We start from the raw sequence: 17,343 nt of genomic DNA on the forward strand, positions 1-17,343 counted from the left end.
TTGCCTTCACACTTTCCCAACATCAGGGTCTTTTCCAGGGAGTCTTCTCATGAGATGGCCAAAGTACTGGAGCCTCAGCTTCAGGATCTGTCCTTCCAGGGAGCACTCAGGGTTGATTTCCTTCAGAATGGAGTTAGGTTGCTACCATATCATAATATATTTCACTTAATGATTATTTGGTGGAGTTTGCACCTTGTTCTTATTATGCTACTCTAATGGTTTGTGAGCCTCCTCGAGTGCAACTCAGTAGTGGAAATGTAATAAATAATAGCAAGTAATAATAATGTAGTTATACTTGCAAGTTTTGCTGTTGGACCATTTGATTATTTGTTAGGAGCACCGGTATTTTGCTTATTGTAAGCAATAACTACAACATACACTTTTAAAACATTTTCTTCCCCTTGCTTATGATTTAATCATGAAGATGTTCAGAGGAAGAGCCTTTGAACTTCATCCCTCCATTCTAACCATCGCTTTGTCTTTTTTCATCAATGACTTCATTAAGGGGGGAGGTCCAGATCCCCTGAGACCATTGCCCCTTGCTAATTCTTGAGAGCGAGGTTTGGTTTCCCAATCAGCATGTAGTATGTCCCAGGCAAAATATGGAAGCCCTGTTTCTTTAATGTTTGCAAGGAGGGTTGGTTCTCTGCCAGAACCCCAGCATACAACGGAAAGCCAAGGGAGTGGAGCTTTCCACCTAGCCTCTGCAGGACAGTTCCCGAACAGCCCTGTCCCCGGTACTGACGAAGGGTATAGCCATGTGATAAGCAGCTGACGGGATCAGTGAGGGACCAGGAGACAACCTGGTCTTCCTTGTCTACGAGGCAAGCACTAGGGAAGAGACGGATCAAGCTCTCCAGATACCGTCGGCTTCGATGATTGCCCCCAAAGTCCCATACTTCATTGAGAAAACTTGCATGAGATGGGTTGAGGGCCCCAAAACGGAGGAGGTCATTTGTGAGCCTGAAATACAAGAGGATTGGGAAGAGAGGAGAGAACGTGAAAGTTCTAGAAAATCTTCTGACTCTCACTCTCTCACCATGTCTTTCTGTCTCACACACAAACTTGACTGATACATGTAGTGATTTTGAGTTGTACTTAACAGGAATAAAACAACAGAGCCCTTTAAAAGAACGGTCTGAGTTCAGATGACATGCAGCGCTCCCAGTTTCTGTTCCTGAAAGTGGTACAAAATGAAGGTGGTATAAATAAACCAGTTAACAGCTGTGTGGGGTGAGGACTCTCAATATACGATCTCACTTGAATGCAAAGGGAAATAGCGAAACACAGTGTAGAACAGGGGTGCAGAAAGTGCAGCCTTCCAGCATCCTTGGCTACTGGCTATGTTGGCTGGGGCTGATGGGGGCTGCAGTCCAACAACATATGGATGGCCAAACTTTTCCCACCCTAGCCTAAAGGATTTGAGAGAAAGTTTTTAACCCTACAGTTCCCTACGTTATAGGTGGGACAGTTAGAAAAAACCCTACAAGACTGCAAGCATGCCCTGTGGAGCAATCTGTAAGTCGATACAGGCAGAGCTTTAGAAAGGTTGATTCCAAATGGGTGATTCCTAGTATCACCCCTTTCCACTGTAAACTACAAGTGAAATTTCAATAGCAAGTGCTTTCAGGCTGGGTATGTCTGATACTCACAGTCAAAGGCATTGGAGAGTTATTAAATCTTTCTTCCTCAACCAATTTACAACCCCCCCCCCCGTATCCATGGGGGATCAGTTCCGGCCCCTACTCTCATGGATGTTGAAAAAAATGCAGGTCATAGTGAACTCTCTACACAGCATGGTCTCTGGCCAGTTCTGGGAACTTCATCTTTAGAAATATATATTTCTAGGATTTTTCTTTTAATATTTTCAGACTGGGGATAAATGAACCAGCAGATACTGATTCTGTGGATAAGGGAGTCCTACTGTATTTTCCAGGAAGGAAAAAAAAAGAGGGAATACAGGGAAAACATAAGAGGGCTGCAAATCAAACACAATGACCTCTGAGGCTCCTGTAAACATCCACGATCAAGGTAGTGTCCTTACACAATAGACACAACACTGGGAAGTACCTTGACTTTTAGCACTATACGAATATTTCTGTCCACACCTGTGGGTGTGCCACAGCTGTCATGAATGGGACTAAAGCTTGTCACACATCCATTGTAACTCTTATAACCTCGGTTTTGTCAATGTTTTCATTATTTCTCGGCAAACAGAGAAAATATAGATTGAGAAATCTTCCATGCTGCTTGAGGAGCAGTGGTACAAAGCGGAAAATACAAGCTTTTCCAGTGGCTAGACAGAGAAGCAGTAGAGTTTCCCTGCCTGCTCCCCCCTCCCGGTTCACAAACTGCTGTCTGCTAGACCTGAAGGGCATCTATGGCATCTACAGTCTATACCCAACTGAAAGGCTGAAATGGTATTGCAGACTGAAAGAGAGACTGTTCCAGTCAGAGGTGCTGACTGAGTTGTGAGGATTCATGTCTTCTCTTGTGGGTTCTATTGTTAGATAGTCCAACAATAATGATCCAACTATTGTGCAAGGGGTTGGAATTTAGCTATGGCAGTGATCCCCAACCTTGGGCCTCCAGATGTTCTTGGACTACACCTCCCAGAAGCCTTCACCATCACCTCTGCTGGCCAGGATTTCTGGGAGTTGAAGTCCAAGAACATCTGGAGGCCCAAGGCTGGGGACCACTGAGCTATGGGATAGTTAGATGTTCTTTTGTGCAATCAAAGAGTTCTATAGAATCCACATCCCACTGAGCAGGTAACGGGGAGCATGTATAAAGGCCCAGAGACCTTTGAGTAGTGTGGGCAGCATATAAATAAATAAATAAATAAATAAATAAATAAATAAATAAATAAATGAATGAATGAATGAATGAATGAATGAATGAATGAATGAATGAATAGGAGGATGAAAGGGAACACCCACTGACCGACTCTGACGGAGAGTAGATGGATCTGGATGCATCACTGGCCGGTAAAAGTATGGCTCCAGCTGGACATGGCTGGCCTCTGCAATTTCTTTGACAATTTCATATAGGCCATCTTGCAGTCCTGTATGAACATAATAGGTGACTCAGCTGCAGCTGCAACTAAGAATTCTCACTTCTGAAACACTGGGTTTGTATCACCATTCAAAGTATAATTTTTAGGAATAATACTAAACTAGATATGGGAACAATCTGAACAGGGCAGTGTGGTCTGTGGACTGCAAGCACAGTTTACCTTCTTAGATGTATCTTGGAGGATACAGAAAAGAAAAAATATATATCTTTGAGGAAAAAAAGAAGCCAAGAGGTCATGTCTCCGCAGGGGTCTAGCCAATAAACTGGACCTTCCCTGGACCAAGCTGGTCATCAACCTACAGCACTTGAGCCAGGAAGAGGCCAGATGCTCATTGCTTTCATTAGGTGAGGAGGGGCAGCCCTGAAATACAGCTGAATTCACACTGAGGCAGATGAGTGCTTATTTGGGCTGGAAACTTGGTGGTGGGCTCCATTTTATTGAATATACCGTATTTCTCTTGGGGCAATCTGGCCAAAGTATCATTTGGTCACTCCTCAGTGCTTGCAGGGGCTCACCTTGGATCTGGAGGGCTGCACTCCAGTCAACTACATCATTATTTTCCAGGAGTGCTCGGCAGGAATCCGCATCACGGTAGAAAGCAGCATACAAATTGGCATAGTAATCCCATTTGTCTTTCACTACCTGTAGGACAGGGCGTCAAGCGGCATCATGAAATTTGGAGCACTGCTGAAGGCATCTCTTATTCCTGCCTCTGGGACAGGAAATAGGCGACTAGTGCATTCTGGTGCCAGAAAGGATAAAGGACCCAAAAGACAATGGGTGAGGTGCAAAATAGACTCAGGAGGAGGACATGAACCACCTCTATAGCCAACAGTTGTGACAGAGGGAAGGTTTAGATCCCTCTTGGAAACTCGGGGGCATAAAGGAGGACAAGGGACGCTCGGCATTTGTTATTCCGCACCATCAAGTCACCTCCAACTTATGGTGACCTGAAAGGGATTTTGAGATACATGAGATGCTCGTTTGCAACTATCAGCTCCTGGAGATTTTCCATGGCCAAGAGAATCCAAAGAGCCAAGTGCCAGCCTTGGAGGAAATTGCTGGTAAGTGCACAGTCATGTCCAGTGGACAGATCTTGTGTTTAGTCGTTTAGTCGTGTCCGACTCTTCGTGACCCCATGGACCAGAGCACGCCAGGCCCTCCTGTCTTCTACTGCCTCCCGGAGTTGTGTCAGGTTCATGTTGGTTGCTTCGCAGACACTGTCCAGCCATCTCATCCTCGGTCGTCCCCTTCTCCTCTTGCCATCACACCTTCCTAACATCAAGGTTTTTTCCAAGGACTCTTTTCTTCTCATGAGATGGCCAAAGTACTGGAGCCTCAGCTTCAGGATCTGTCCTTCCAGTGAGCACTCAGGGTTGATTTCCTTTAGAATTGATAGGTTTGTTCTCTTTGCAGTCCAGGGGATTCTCAAGAGCCTCCTCCAGCACCACAATTCAAAGGCATCAATTCTTCGGCGGTCTGGTTTCTTTATGGTCCAGCTCTCACTTCCATACATCACGACAGGAAAAACCATAGCTTTGACTATTCGGACTTTTGTTGGCAAGGTGATGTCTCTGCTTTTCAAGATGCTGTCCAGATTTGTCATCGCTTTCCTCCCAAGAAGAAGGCGCCTTTTAATTTCAGGGCTGCTGTCTCCATCTGCAGTGATCATGGAGCCCAGGAAGATAAAATTTGACACTGCCTCCATATCTTCCCCTTCTATTTCCCAGGAGGTGATGGGACCAGTGGCCATGATCTTAGTTTTTTTGATGTTGAGTTTCAGACCGTTTTTTGCACTCTCCTCTTTCACTCTCATTACAAGGTTCTTTAATTCCTCCTCACTTTCTGCCATCAGAGTGGTATCATCTGCATATCGGAGGTTGTTGATATTTCTTCCGGCAATCTTAATTCCGGCTTGGGTTTCTTCCAGTCCAGCCTTCCGCATGATGTATTCTGCATATAAGTTAAATAAGCTGGGGGACAATATACAGCCTTGCCGTACTCCTTTCCCAATTTTGAACCACTCAGTTGTTCCATGACCAGTTCTAACTGTTGCTTCCTGTCCCACATATAGGTTTCTCAGGAGACAGATAAAGTGGTCAGGCACTCCCATTTCTTTAAGAACTTGCCATAGTTTGTTGTGGTCCACACAGTCAAAGGCTTTCGCATAGTCAATGAAGCAGAAGTAGATATTTTTCTGGAACTCTCTGGCTTTCTCCATAATCCAGCGCAAGTTAGCAATTTGGTCTCGAGTTCCTCTGCCTCTTCGGAATCCAGCTTGTACTTCTGGGAGTTCTCGGTCCACATACTGCTGAAGCCTACCTTGGAGGATTTTGAGCATAACCTTGCTAGCGTGCGAAATGAGTGCAATTGTACGGTAGTTGGAGCATTCTTTGGCACTGCCTTTCTTTGGGATTGGGATGTAGACTGATCTTTTCCAATCCTCTGGCCACTGTTGAGTTTTCCAAACTTGCTGGCATATTGAATGTAGCACCTTAACAGCATCATCTTTCAAGATTTTAAATAGTTCAACTGGAATGCCATCACCTCCACTGGCCTTGTTGTTAGCCAGGCTTTCTAAGGCCCACTTGACTTCGCTCTCCAGGATGTCTGGTTCAAGGTCAGCAACTATATTATCTGGGTTGTCCGGGATATCCAAAACTTTCTGATATAATTCCTCTGTGTATTCTTGCCACCTCTTCCTGATGTCTTCTGCTTCTGTGAGGTCCCTCCCATTTTTGTCCTTTATCATGTTCATCTTTGCGCAAAATGTTCCTCTAATATCTCCAATTTTCCTGAACAGATCTCTGGTTTTTCTTTTTCTGTTATTTTCCTCTATTTCTTTGCATTGTTCATTTAAGAAGGCCCTCTTGTCTCTCCTTGCTATTCTTTGGAAGTCTGCATTCAATTTTCTGTAACTTTCCCTATCTCCCTTGCATTTAGTTTCCCTTCTCCTCTCTGCTGTTTCTAAGGCCTCGTTGGATAGCCACTTTGCTTTCTTGCATTTCCTTTTCTTTGGGATGGTTTTCGTTGCTGCCTCCTGGACAATGTTACGAGCCTCTATCCAAAGTTCTTCAGGCACTCTGTCCACCAAATCTAGTTCCTTAAATCTGTTCTTTACTTCCACTGTGTATTCATAAGGGATTTGGTTTAGATTATACCTGAGTGGCCCAGTGGTTTTTCCTACTCTCTTCAGTCTAAGCTTGAATTTTGCTATGAGAAGCTGATGATCAGAACCGCAGTCAGCTCCAGGTCTTGTTTTTGCTGACTGTATAGAGCTTCTCCATCTTTGGCTGCAGAGGATATAATCAATCTGATTTCGATATTGCCCATCTGGTGATTTCCATGTATAGAGTCGCCTCTTGTGTTGTTGGAAAAGAGTGTTTGTGATGATCAGGTTGTTCTCTTGACAAAACTCTATTAGCCTTTGTCCTGCTTCGTTCTGAACTCCAAGGCCAAACTTCCCTGTTGTTCCTTTTATCTCTTGGCTCCCTACTTTAGCATTCCAGTCCCCTAGAATGAGAAGAACATCTTTCTTTGGTGTCAGTTCTAGAAGGTGTTGTAAATCTTCATAGAATTGTTCAATTTCAGTCTCCTCAGCAATGCTGGTTGGTGCATAAACTTGGATTATTGTGATGTTGAATGGTCTGCCTTGGATTCGTATTGACATCATTCTATCATTTTTGAGATTGTATCCCATTACAGCTTTTCCCACTCTTTTGTTGACTATGAGGGCCACTCCATTCCTTCTACGGGATTCTTGCCCACAGTAGTAGATATGATAATCATCTGAGCTGAATTCGCCCATTCCTGTCCATTTTAGTTCACTGATGCCCAGGATGTCGATGTTTATTCTTGCCATCTCCTGTTTGACCACCTCCAGCTTCCCAAGGTTCATAGATCTTACATTCCAGGTTCCTATGCAGTATTTTTCTTTACAGCATTGGACTTTCCTTTCACTTCCAGGCACGTCCACAGCTGAGCGTCCTTTCGGCTTTGGCCCAACCACTTCATTAGCTCTGGAGCTACTTGTACTTGTCCTCTGCTCTTCCTCAGTAGCATGTTGGACGCCTTCCGACCTGAGGGGCCCATCTTCCAGCGTCATATCTTTTAGCCTTTTGTTTCTGATCATGGGGCGTTCTTGGCAAAGATACTGGAGTGGCTTGCCATTTCCTACTCCAGGTGGATTGCGTTTAGTCAGAACTCTCCACTATGTCCTGTCCGTCTTGGGTGTCCCTGCACGGCATAGCCCATAGCTTCTCTGAGTTACTCAAGCCCCTTCGCCACGACAAGGCAGCAATCCATGAAGGGGGGACAGATCTTGGGTCTGGTTAAAAAGAGAATTCATTCATTCATTCATTCATTCATTCATTCATTCATTCATTCATTCATTCATTCATTCATTCATTCATTCATTCATTCATTCATCAATCACACTATCTAGTGGTCTTGCCACTACACTGGGCAGTTTCCGTGGGTTGTTTCTAATCTCTTACAAAAGTCATCCCTAGATTGTTCTGCCTCAGGTTCTGCTGTTTTGAAGTTATCCCTCACAGATTGGGGCTGACTTTGTCCACCACTGCCACTCAGATTTCATATCTTACCTCCTTTTTTGGGCGGGTAATGATAGCTTTAAATTCTGGCCAAGAGTCCACCACCACTTCAGACTGAGCTGGGTTTCCACGGTTGATGTGCAAGATGGCTCCATATATCTGTCAATGAAACATAAAGTTAGAATGACTTAGAGCAGGGATGGGTAAACTCCAGGGATCAAAGAGCCATTGTTGTGGCCCTACAACCTTCCAGTCATGACCAAATGAAATGACTGTTAGGAGAAGAACTTTTTAATTCCTTTCTGGCCAAATAGACATTTAAAAGAGTTTCTGTTTCTGGCATTAAAATGTTTTTAAAATTATTTTTAAAAATGGAGAATAAATATTCAAACGCTTAATCATTTAAGCTCTGAAAATACTGTGCTTTGAGGATGGGGATGGTTTTACAGAGCTTTGGTGCCTATTCCATCCATCCTGTCACTATACTACTGTTTGGTAGTTAAGAAAATCACCCCAAAGACGCTAGGTGTTATGAAGTCACTTCTGATGTTTGGTGACTATACAAGTTACTGACTTGCAAAATCCCTTATCATTAACATCTGTGCTCAGATGTTGAAAACCAACAATATCTCATCTTAGGTTGTTCTCTTTTCCTACTGCCCCTCCTTTATAGTCTTTTCCAGTAAATTCTGCTCAGATCCTGCAAACTAACAGTTGTGGCTTCCTCTGTTGAGTCGATCCATCTCACGTTACGGTTTCTCTTTTTTTCCTATTGCTCCACCCCACTTTCCCCAGCAATATCATCTATTATGTTCATTTCTGTATTTCCATTATAGGATGGGCTCAGGTTATTCATTTTTGCACCAGTGAGAGTTCAGGCTTAACTCGATTGACTTAGATAAGAAGTTTTTAACTGATGAAAAAAAGGGAGTCAGCTTCTCGGATTTTCCCTTGTGTGGTGTCTCTTTGTGAATGGTATTGAGCAGAAGAGAGTGTCTTGTAGACTATCTTGACTGTTGCCGTCGATGTTGTCAACCCTCAGGATGCCCTTTGCTATGTAAAGCTTAGCATCCTTTTTTTTCCCTGCTGGCAACACAGGCACGATATTGTGCAACAATATCAGGCCATTTCCAACTTTTTGAATAGTGGGTACAGAAGCACAATATCTCACATTCATAAACCTTTTTTAAAAAACAGAATTTAATTCCTTACTGGTGCAAGCAGAAGGTAGGCAAAAAGAATACAGTTCATTCCCACACCAGTCTTTACTCTGGGCATCATTAATGATGTCAGCTGAACCTGCCCAGCAATTGCCCAAAAGGACTAATAAAGGCAATCACACAAGTCAAATGTAACACAACATAAAATTACTAAAAACACACACAAAAGCCATTAGCCCTGCCAACCAAATGCATTTAAAAACCCTGTCCCTGGCAGCCAGTTAGAAGCTAAAAGCCTGTCTATGCATGAAAGTTTGTAGGCATTTGAGCTACAGGAGGGAAGTCACCAAACTAGCCTCAGTAGTCAGGGAGTTCCATAATCTGGGAGCAGCTGCTCAAAAGGCCCTACCTTGTGCCCTCACCAAGTGTGCCTCTGAAGGTGACAAGAAGACGTAGTGAAGAGCCTCTCCTTTGAAGAGTCTGGGCAGAATATTTATTTATTTATTTATTTATTTATTTATTTATTTATTTATTTATTTATTTATTTATTTATTTATTTATTTATTTATTTATTTATTTATTTAACTTATATGCCGCCCACACTTCCCAAAGTTTGCACTGCCCCCTGTCATGTAAGGCTGTGAAGGTTATCACCAATCCTTGGAATTGTGCCTGCAACCCTAATGATAACCAGTGAAGCTGCTGTAGCAGGGTAGTTATATGTTCCCTATAACTTAGCATAGGACTTCTTGCGAGCTTTAGCATGGATTCACACAGTCTTATTCTAAGCCTGCATCTATGTTGACAAAAATGTGGTTAATGCTATGGGAATGGGATGGTCTGATTTGCATATATTTAGTTGGCCACAAGACATAAAAGCAAATGCAAATTAGCCTGGAGGCCCCCATCATCTGTAGTTTCCCCCCTGCCACTGGGGGTTTCTACTTTTTTCTCTCTACAGCAGATCCATTCACATCAGTTCAGATGGTGTGTTCTTTTCGTTTGAACTTACACAAAAAAATATGTGCTATGGTTGGCAAGATAATGTGGCGGGTGGTGGGAGGATGAGTGGGGATCCAGTCTGTGTTGTGTTACAGTTGCAGTGGTTAGTCTGTCTAAAGTCATTATAAAGTCATGTAAAAATTTCAAGTAATATGCAGAGCTGTTAAGATTTCTCATCTATTTGGACAATGTAAGTGCTGAATGAAAACCCAAGACATGGGAGATACTCTCCAGCATCTTGTAATAATTTTCCAGCAAATACCATTTTGTAGGTTTCTATTTTGCAAATAATGCCACTTCTTTTTAAAAATAGCTTTGTGCTAGCACTGCTGCACTAGGGCATCTAGACACCAATAAGAGTAAGAGTAAGAATAAAAAACAAGAGGAGAAACAAGAAGAGGAAATTGCCACTTGGCCCTTGTTTCTTAAGCTTATTAAGGTAGTTATCCTGTAATTGCACCTCCTGCATGGCTACAGGAGAGCTAAGTTAGCAAGCTGCAAACAAGGCTGTTTAGCCAATTGGCGTCTCCCTGTGTGGCCAGTTAATCTGCACAGATGTGGGGAAACCCAAATTCCCAAGGAGGATTTCACAGCAGATAAATGTGCATTTCTCTTGCTGTGTAGTTGCATCTGAGGTTTTCTATCATCAGCACGCTGGTTGCTGTCCTACTTATTTCATCACTGCGGAGTCCCTGGTAAACCAAGGGGCTAGTATAGGTACACTCTATGGGAGGGAACACCCAGGAACAATCCTGCTTGCCACACAGAACAATCCTGCTTGCCACACAGGACATTTCTCCATCTCAGAGATCAGTTCCTCTACAGAATTGCCTGTGCAACAGCAAGCAATTGTGCTGTCACACATAATCATAGCAGAGCTTGGAAATATTAGTTTTTTGAGGCTATAATTCCCAGAATGCCCTAGGCAGCATTGCTGGTCCTTTTCCTGGCTCAGAGTCATGGGTAAATAGTATTATGTTTTATTACTAAATAAAGTTATAACACTGGTAATTTATTATAAACTGCTGTTGATCATACAGAGCAGAATGAACATGATAAACTAGTTCTACAAAACATATAAAATTGCTTTGTTGGAAAAGGCACTTTTTTCTGAACTCTTTTCCTGAAACATACTTTTAAAATGAAGGCAGCTTTCATTCTGCTTTTGCAAAATTAAAGAAAAAGGGAAAGGGGGGGGGAAGGGAGGTGGGGTGGTGAAGTCTTTGCCAGTAATAACATTCCTAGTTCCTGATGAAATATGAATAATCCCTAAAAATATGAATACGTTGACTCTAAATGCCTGGATGTAGACCTAGATTTTGCAAGACACGCACACCAGGACCCGTTGTCCAAAGAGAGGAGGCACCTTGCTGAAACACACAAAGGAGATGATGGCGCCATTTGTTCTTTTTCTGTGTTTTCCTTTGGGCATGGGTGCATGTGTGTGTGTGTGTGTGTGTGTGTGTGTGTCTGTCTGTCTGTCTGTCTGTCTGTCTGTCTCTCTCTCTCTCTCTCTCTCTCTCTCTCTCTCTATCTATCTATCTATCTATCTATCTATCTATCTATTTGTTGCAAATATTACCCCACCTTTCTCCCCAAAAAGGCAGTTTACAACACTGAAAGTGAATATTTAAAGTTTAAAACAATGAGTAGACAGCAATGGTTAACATCATTAAAAGACAATAGTGACAGCTAAGGACAAGGAGTATAAAGAGGTATCTTACATCATTAAAAGGCATTAAAGCTAAGAACAAGAAGTATAGAAATACTGAAAAGGGGGGGGAAGTCACTCTGAGAAATGGAAAGCCAAAAAATGAAAAACACAAAAACAATCCCTCTAAAAATCACACAGAGGTAGCTAGTTACTGTGGGAAGGTTTGCCTGAAGGGAAAGGTCTTTGCCTGCTTTCGGAAGGACAGCAAAGATGGGGCCAGTCTGGCCTCCTGTGGGAGGGAGTTCCAAAGCCTAGGAGCAGCAACAGAGAAGGCTCTCTCCTGTGTCCACATCAGATGCACCAGTGAAGGTGGTGAGATCAAGAGAAAGGCCTCTCCTGATTATCTTAACACCGAAGCAGCTCATAATGGGAGAGACGGCCGTTGAGATAGCTTGGACCCAGGCCATTTAGGGTTTAATACATCAAAACTTTGAATTGTGCCTGGAAACAGATCAGGAGCCAGTGGAGCTGGGTTGTGTCATCCCTGTAATCGGCCCCAGTCAGCAATCTGGCTGCTGCATTTTGGACCCGCTGAAGTTTCCTGACACTTTCCATTAGCTTTCCAAATAGAGTGTGTTACAGTAATCCGGCCAGTAATCTGGTCAGATCAGATCTCTCAAGAGACTGATGTGGCTGGTGCAGTAGTTTTAATTGTGCAAATGCTCTCCTGGCCACCACCGAGATCTGGCCATTCAGGCCCAGGGATGAATTCAGGATCACCCGCAAACTGTGCACTTGTTTTTAAAGTGGGAGTGTAATCCCATCTAGTACAGGCTGCATCCCTATTCCTTGTTCTACCTTTCGACTGACCAGAAGCAGCTCCGTCTTGTTTGGGTTAAGTACTGTATAACAGATGTACTCAGTTCTCCAATTAACTGCCTGGATCTTAACTATCCTCAGCTGACTGATTCATTGCTACACTGGGTGAATCTCAGGGATTTGCAGCACAAGAGGGTGTTGAAGTTTGGGTTTGGATTTTGTGGCGTGGGAGGGAGTAGAAGGTGGAGGTTTCCAATCTCCTTTTGCCCCATTCTCTGGTCCTCTGTTTACATTATTTCTGGGGCTGGCATCTTTTTCTAGGTGGGTACCTTTGACTTTTAACTACAGAGGGAAGATGAACACCTGCAACTTCCCTCTAATGAAAGACAGCAGTATCAAAAGGGGACATTTGTTAAATTTACAGACAAAGGCAGCGAGCTCAAGCGATGAGGGAGATGCCGAAGTCTTACCGGAAGCGTCTCAGGCAGGCATCTTCGCAGCACACCCTCTAACAGCTGCAGCTTTGAGGGGCAGGTGAGGATCAGCATGGCAGGCCTAACAGGGGTTGCGAAGCAGGTAAGCACCAGCAAAGGTGATGGAGTTGAGGAAGGACCTGAAAACGGACATGAGAGACAGAGAAACAGAAATGTAGCAGCATTTCTAACCCACTCTCTCCTCCCAACCTATGAAAAACTGGAGTGATTTGATAGCTGGACTAAAATTGTTGATAACACATGAGGCTTGGCAACCAAAAGCAAGTCCATGATTTTGCTAGGTCCACTGTCCCTAAGAGTCTTCACACTTTCTGTCCATCAGAAACACAGAACGGATCCATTTGAGTGCTCCGCATTGGCTCCAGTCCATCTGGATAACCCACTTCCTCTGAATAATTGCAGCAGTTGTATCTGGATTTCTGGAATGGTACAGAAAAACGGTTTCACCATATTTTGGATGGGAATCAGACTGTAGCTCTGTGACCATTGCTTACTGACCTGAAGAGAAAAGAGGAATTGTGTTACGGGGCTGCAGGCACATCTTATGTCAGCCTTGCTGAGGCTCCTTAAGGAATGCCATCCGGAAAAGCAATATTTTATTTCTGACAGAATGAACCATTAATAGAATCATGCCTTTTGTCCCCGAAGTCTCCGCGGAAAGAAAGACTGGTTAAAATGCAGAATGCAGAAACAGCTCTTTTGGCCAACGAACTCCAAAGTCCTTATTAGATGACTTACAAAGAAAAAGGCAGGGGCGGGGGGAGAGCGAGGGTGTGATCAGACAGAGATATAGCTTGCATTTTGTACAATTTGTGGCACGGTCCAGTGCAAGCTATTCTCCAGTGATCAGACAAACCACACTGAACCAAACCAACCCTGCTCCATGCTCAAGTTGGATCTTTTAGATCCCGCAGCAGAGCTAGTTTTGCAGCTGGGCTGGGCAGATTCTTATATGTATGAACAGATTGCTTTAAGGAAGATTGCCCCCCCCCCATTAAGCAGCCCTTTCTAACACAATCAGATGCAATCCTTTATTGCCATCTGATTGCACCTTGATATAGGAAAAGGAATCCTTTTTTCACCTCTTTTTCCTCCTCTGCCTTTTATAAAACTGTGCTTGAGGAAGGGCAATGATCCTGAAAGCTTGAGCTCCAAAATATGTGCCTTTAAAAAAAAAAGCTGGTCTAACAATCAACAAAATAGAGAATTTGAATTTTGGCTGAATGTTGTTTTTTTCATATTGATGTGACCTGTCTGCAAGTCCAGAGGACATTAGAAGCCAGTAGATAATTAATTCATTGCATTCTCAGGGATTTTTCCAAAGGTAGAGGCAAAGATGCACATTGTGATGTGACTCTAACACCCATGAGTTGCCCAGTGCGTGCAAAAATCCTGACAATTTGACCATATGGAGACAGAAGAGTGTTATTGCAAGTGGTGCATGGGATAGCATGAACTCTGAATTTTAGTTGCCATGAGAGGTAGTAAAATAACTAATAATCATCAGGAAGGAGGAAGGGCTGGAGTCAAAAACAGAGATGGGGGGGGGGAGAGAGAGAACAACACTCCTAAGGATTCCATAATGGACATTTCAGGGCATCACCTCATCATTTGTCCTAGCATGATTTCCTACATCCTGGAAACACCAAAACACTGAAGATGGGAATCTGGGGATGGTGAATCATCTAGTGGTACTTCCTCTCCCCCCCCCCCATTTCCATAACTGGAGCTATTATTTCAGCCTTGAGGCTGCTTCCAAACCCAATAATAACAAGGGAACTTCTAAATGCTCTCAGCCAGATAGCTACTGATGCCATTGGCACCCACTTGCCCAAGAATGTCATTGGCTGAGTAGGCAATTGACCCGTGAATTTCCTATGAGTCTCTCTTCCATAAAAGAAGAAGGTAAAGGTGTATGTAGGTTTGGGATGGTTTCTTTTTGTTTTGTTTTGCTTCTTAGTTTTGCCTGTGAGAAGTGACTGTCTATAGACCCATTTCCTTTTGTAGAAGGTACATACATGTTCTCTTTCTTCCTCAGTTCCCCAATATTGCTGGCATTTCTGGCTGGCATTCCCACTGTTCAGGGTTCAATCCATATGCCTATTACAATGCAACCAATTCCTAATACCTAGGTGTTGCTGGCTGTTGTTGCAGTCTTTTTGTTTGACACAATCACTAGGAAGGTGGGGGGGGGAGGAAAGATGGAGGAGGAAAAGATAGAGACTGCTCCCTTGCCAGGCTCATTAATGAACTAACATCAGAGAGAGAGACAGAGAGAGAGAGAGAGAGATTGTGTGTGAGAGAAATCCACTGCTGCAGGCTGCCAAGATTGAAAGGGAATATTGCCTGGAAATGCAATACTAGTGGACTTAGGATCTGTGGCTGTGGCAAAGCCTGTCCTGGACTGCTAATGCCTACACAGGCACAGTGACCTGGTTTAAGTTTGTTAACGGAAAGCCAGCACTATGGATTAAGCCCAGCTTTGGATACTCATACAGAAAGGCAAGACGGAGGTACTTGTTTGGGGTTGAATTTTAAAACTCCTCTTTGGGATATGTGGAGTTAGTGAAGCCTCTACAAACTTGTTCCTTGTTGTTCTCTAGAATCTCTGACTATCTGGCAGTGGCTTAGTTACTAGTACATTAGAAGGATCCATAAGCAAGGCCTTTCCACACTTGTTTTTCAAAGTCATATGCAGCTTCTAAATGGGGAACTTCCATTTAGGAGCACCTCCTGTAATTCTTCCTTGCAACCTGGCACTCAACCCAGCGCAGATGTAAATTTTAATTCTTGATGCTTATCCTGTTGAATATTCTCAGGGAAATGCCACTTGTTGGATGGAGTTCTATGATCATTCAGTTGGACCACTAACTTAATATTCCTAACAATGGCTGCCTATGGGTTTAGGACCAAAACATTTCCCCAGTTTAGATGGAAATGTGAAATAATGTTGGATTATCAACATATTGGTTGCACCAAAATTGAAATAGCTGGAGAATGTCTCCCAGTAGTTTCTTATAAATGTTAAATAGCATATGGAATGAAAAAGAACCTAAGGGACCCCACAGGACAATGGCCATGTGTTCAAACAACACCATCTTCTGAATTCACCACCCCCACCCAAGGAAGGACCACAGCCATTGTCAAACAATGCTTCCAAGTCCCATCCCAGAGAGTTGGCCTAGTAGGATACCATGGTCAATGATACTGAAAGCTGTCCAAAGGTCCAGAAGAACAGGGACATAGTCCTCCATCTGGTGCCTTGCAGAGACTGCCCACCAAGGCATCCAAACGGCTCCATAGGCATACCTGAAGCCAGACTGAAATGGATCTAGATAATCTCTTGCATCCAGGAATCCTTGAAGTGTAGAAGCCACCAGACATGTCAGTATTTCCCTCAAGAATAGAACATGAAAGATTGGCCAGCAGTAATCCACTATGGTGGGATTCATGGAGGCCCTTTTCAATAATGGTCTTAGAACTGTGCTTTGAAGGCACATCGGAATCCTGCCTTTTTGAAGACAGGCATCCACCACTTCTTTACTCACTGTGCCCATAACAACTTTTAGGAACCAGGAAAGGCAATGGCCCAGCATACAGTATTTGGAAAATTGGTTAAAAGTTTTCCCCCCTAGGAACTTCATGTATCACTGATCTGCTGCTTGAAGGGGCCTTCCATACAGAAAGAGTTGTGCCAAAACAAACCTCTCCTTTTTTTTGTATTTTTCTTTTTCATACCATTCAACACTGATGAATGTGAGTAAGGAAGACTAACAACATCAGAAGAAGCTGCACTGAAGCGATTGCTTCTCTTGTCATAGAGTGAAGGAACCTCACACCATGAAACTTCATCATGACCTCTACTCCCATCCACAAAGTTAATGACTTACCTGGTATGATAGTATTTATTTACAGTCTCTAACTTACCGTATAAATGATCTGCAGAAATGTTAATATTGCTGGTCATTGTCAATGACTGCTTTACTTTTATGAAAAAATGCACAGGCAAAGCTATGTGGTCCTTACACAATACAACAGCATGGGCAGGCAATACTTTATCAGACCACAAAACAAAAATGCTAGCTTTCAACTGATACTAGTCTTTATCAGGCTGTGCACCAAGATATTATGGACAGTGCAGGAAAAAAATATTGGCATTCCAACAGTCATGGCAGATGTCTGTGTCAGCTCGGTTTCTTAAAAGTGAGTTCCAAAATCCAGGCTGCAAACAGAAGTCAGGAGTGTTCATTTTCAGTTTTCTTCAGCTGGCAGTCTTGCTTGGCTGGTATTAAGAGTGCATGTTATCTTCTAGATGGTGCTCTGGGTGTCTATTCAGGGTATCCTCCATAGTCCAGAAAAAACGACAACATACAAACAAAGCTGTGTGGTCCTTACACAATGCAATAGCAAGGTGATAAGTTTATTAGACCACGTGTTTTCAGCCACCATTTTGGAACTCACTTTTAAGAAACAGACCTGGCACGTCGTTGTCTAGTCGTTTAGTCGTGTCCGACTCTTTGTGACCCCATGGACCAGAGCATGCCAGGCCCTCCTATCTTCCACTGCCTCCCGGAGTTCTGTCAAT

At 43.3% G+C, this 17,343-nt stretch overlaps 1 protein-coding gene and 1 long non-coding RNA gene across 3 annotated transcripts in view; one reads left to right on the plus strand and one right to left on the minus strand.

The window, feature by feature from the left end:
• Window positions 1–390: 390 nt before the first annotated feature.
• LOC110085627 (glycine N-acyltransferase-like protein 3) lies at window positions 391–13,504 on the minus strand. 2 transcript variants are annotated; one of them, XM_020805985.3, is made up of 6 exons: window positions 13,257–13,504; window positions 12,735–12,877; window positions 7,681–7,788; window positions 3,592–3,718; window positions 2,944–3,064; window positions 391–963 (listed from the first exon to the last, which is right to left on the minus strand). In XM_020805985.3, the coding sequence occupies exons 1-6, from the start codon at window positions 13,297–13,299 to the stop codon at window positions 543–545; spliced, it is 963 nt and encodes a 320-aa protein (XP_020661644.3). In that variant the 5' UTR covers window positions 13,300–13,504; the 3' UTR covers window positions 391–542. The 2 variants fall into 2 exon arrangements, with proteins under 2 accessions (XP_020661644.3, XP_020661645.3); XM_020805986.3 differs by having other exon boundaries at window positions 12,735–13,177; window positions 13,257–13,497.
• Window positions 13,172–17,343, plus strand: part of LOC140703050 (uncharacterized) — a 28,343-nt gene continuing 24,171 nt past the window's right edge. The window contains exon 1 of the long non-coding RNA XR_012082350.2: window positions 13,172–16,651. This is a non-coding gene — a long non-coding RNA (uncharacterized LOC140703050). The remainder of the gene's footprint in view (window positions 16,652–17,343) is intronic.

This window comes from Pogona vitticeps, chromosome 1 (assembly GCF_051106095.1).
Source record: "Pogona vitticeps strain Pit_001003342236 chromosome 1, PviZW2.1, whole genome shotgun sequence".
Classification (NCBI taxonomy): Eukaryota; Metazoa; Chordata; class Lepidosauria; order Squamata; family Agamidae; genus Pogona; species Pogona vitticeps.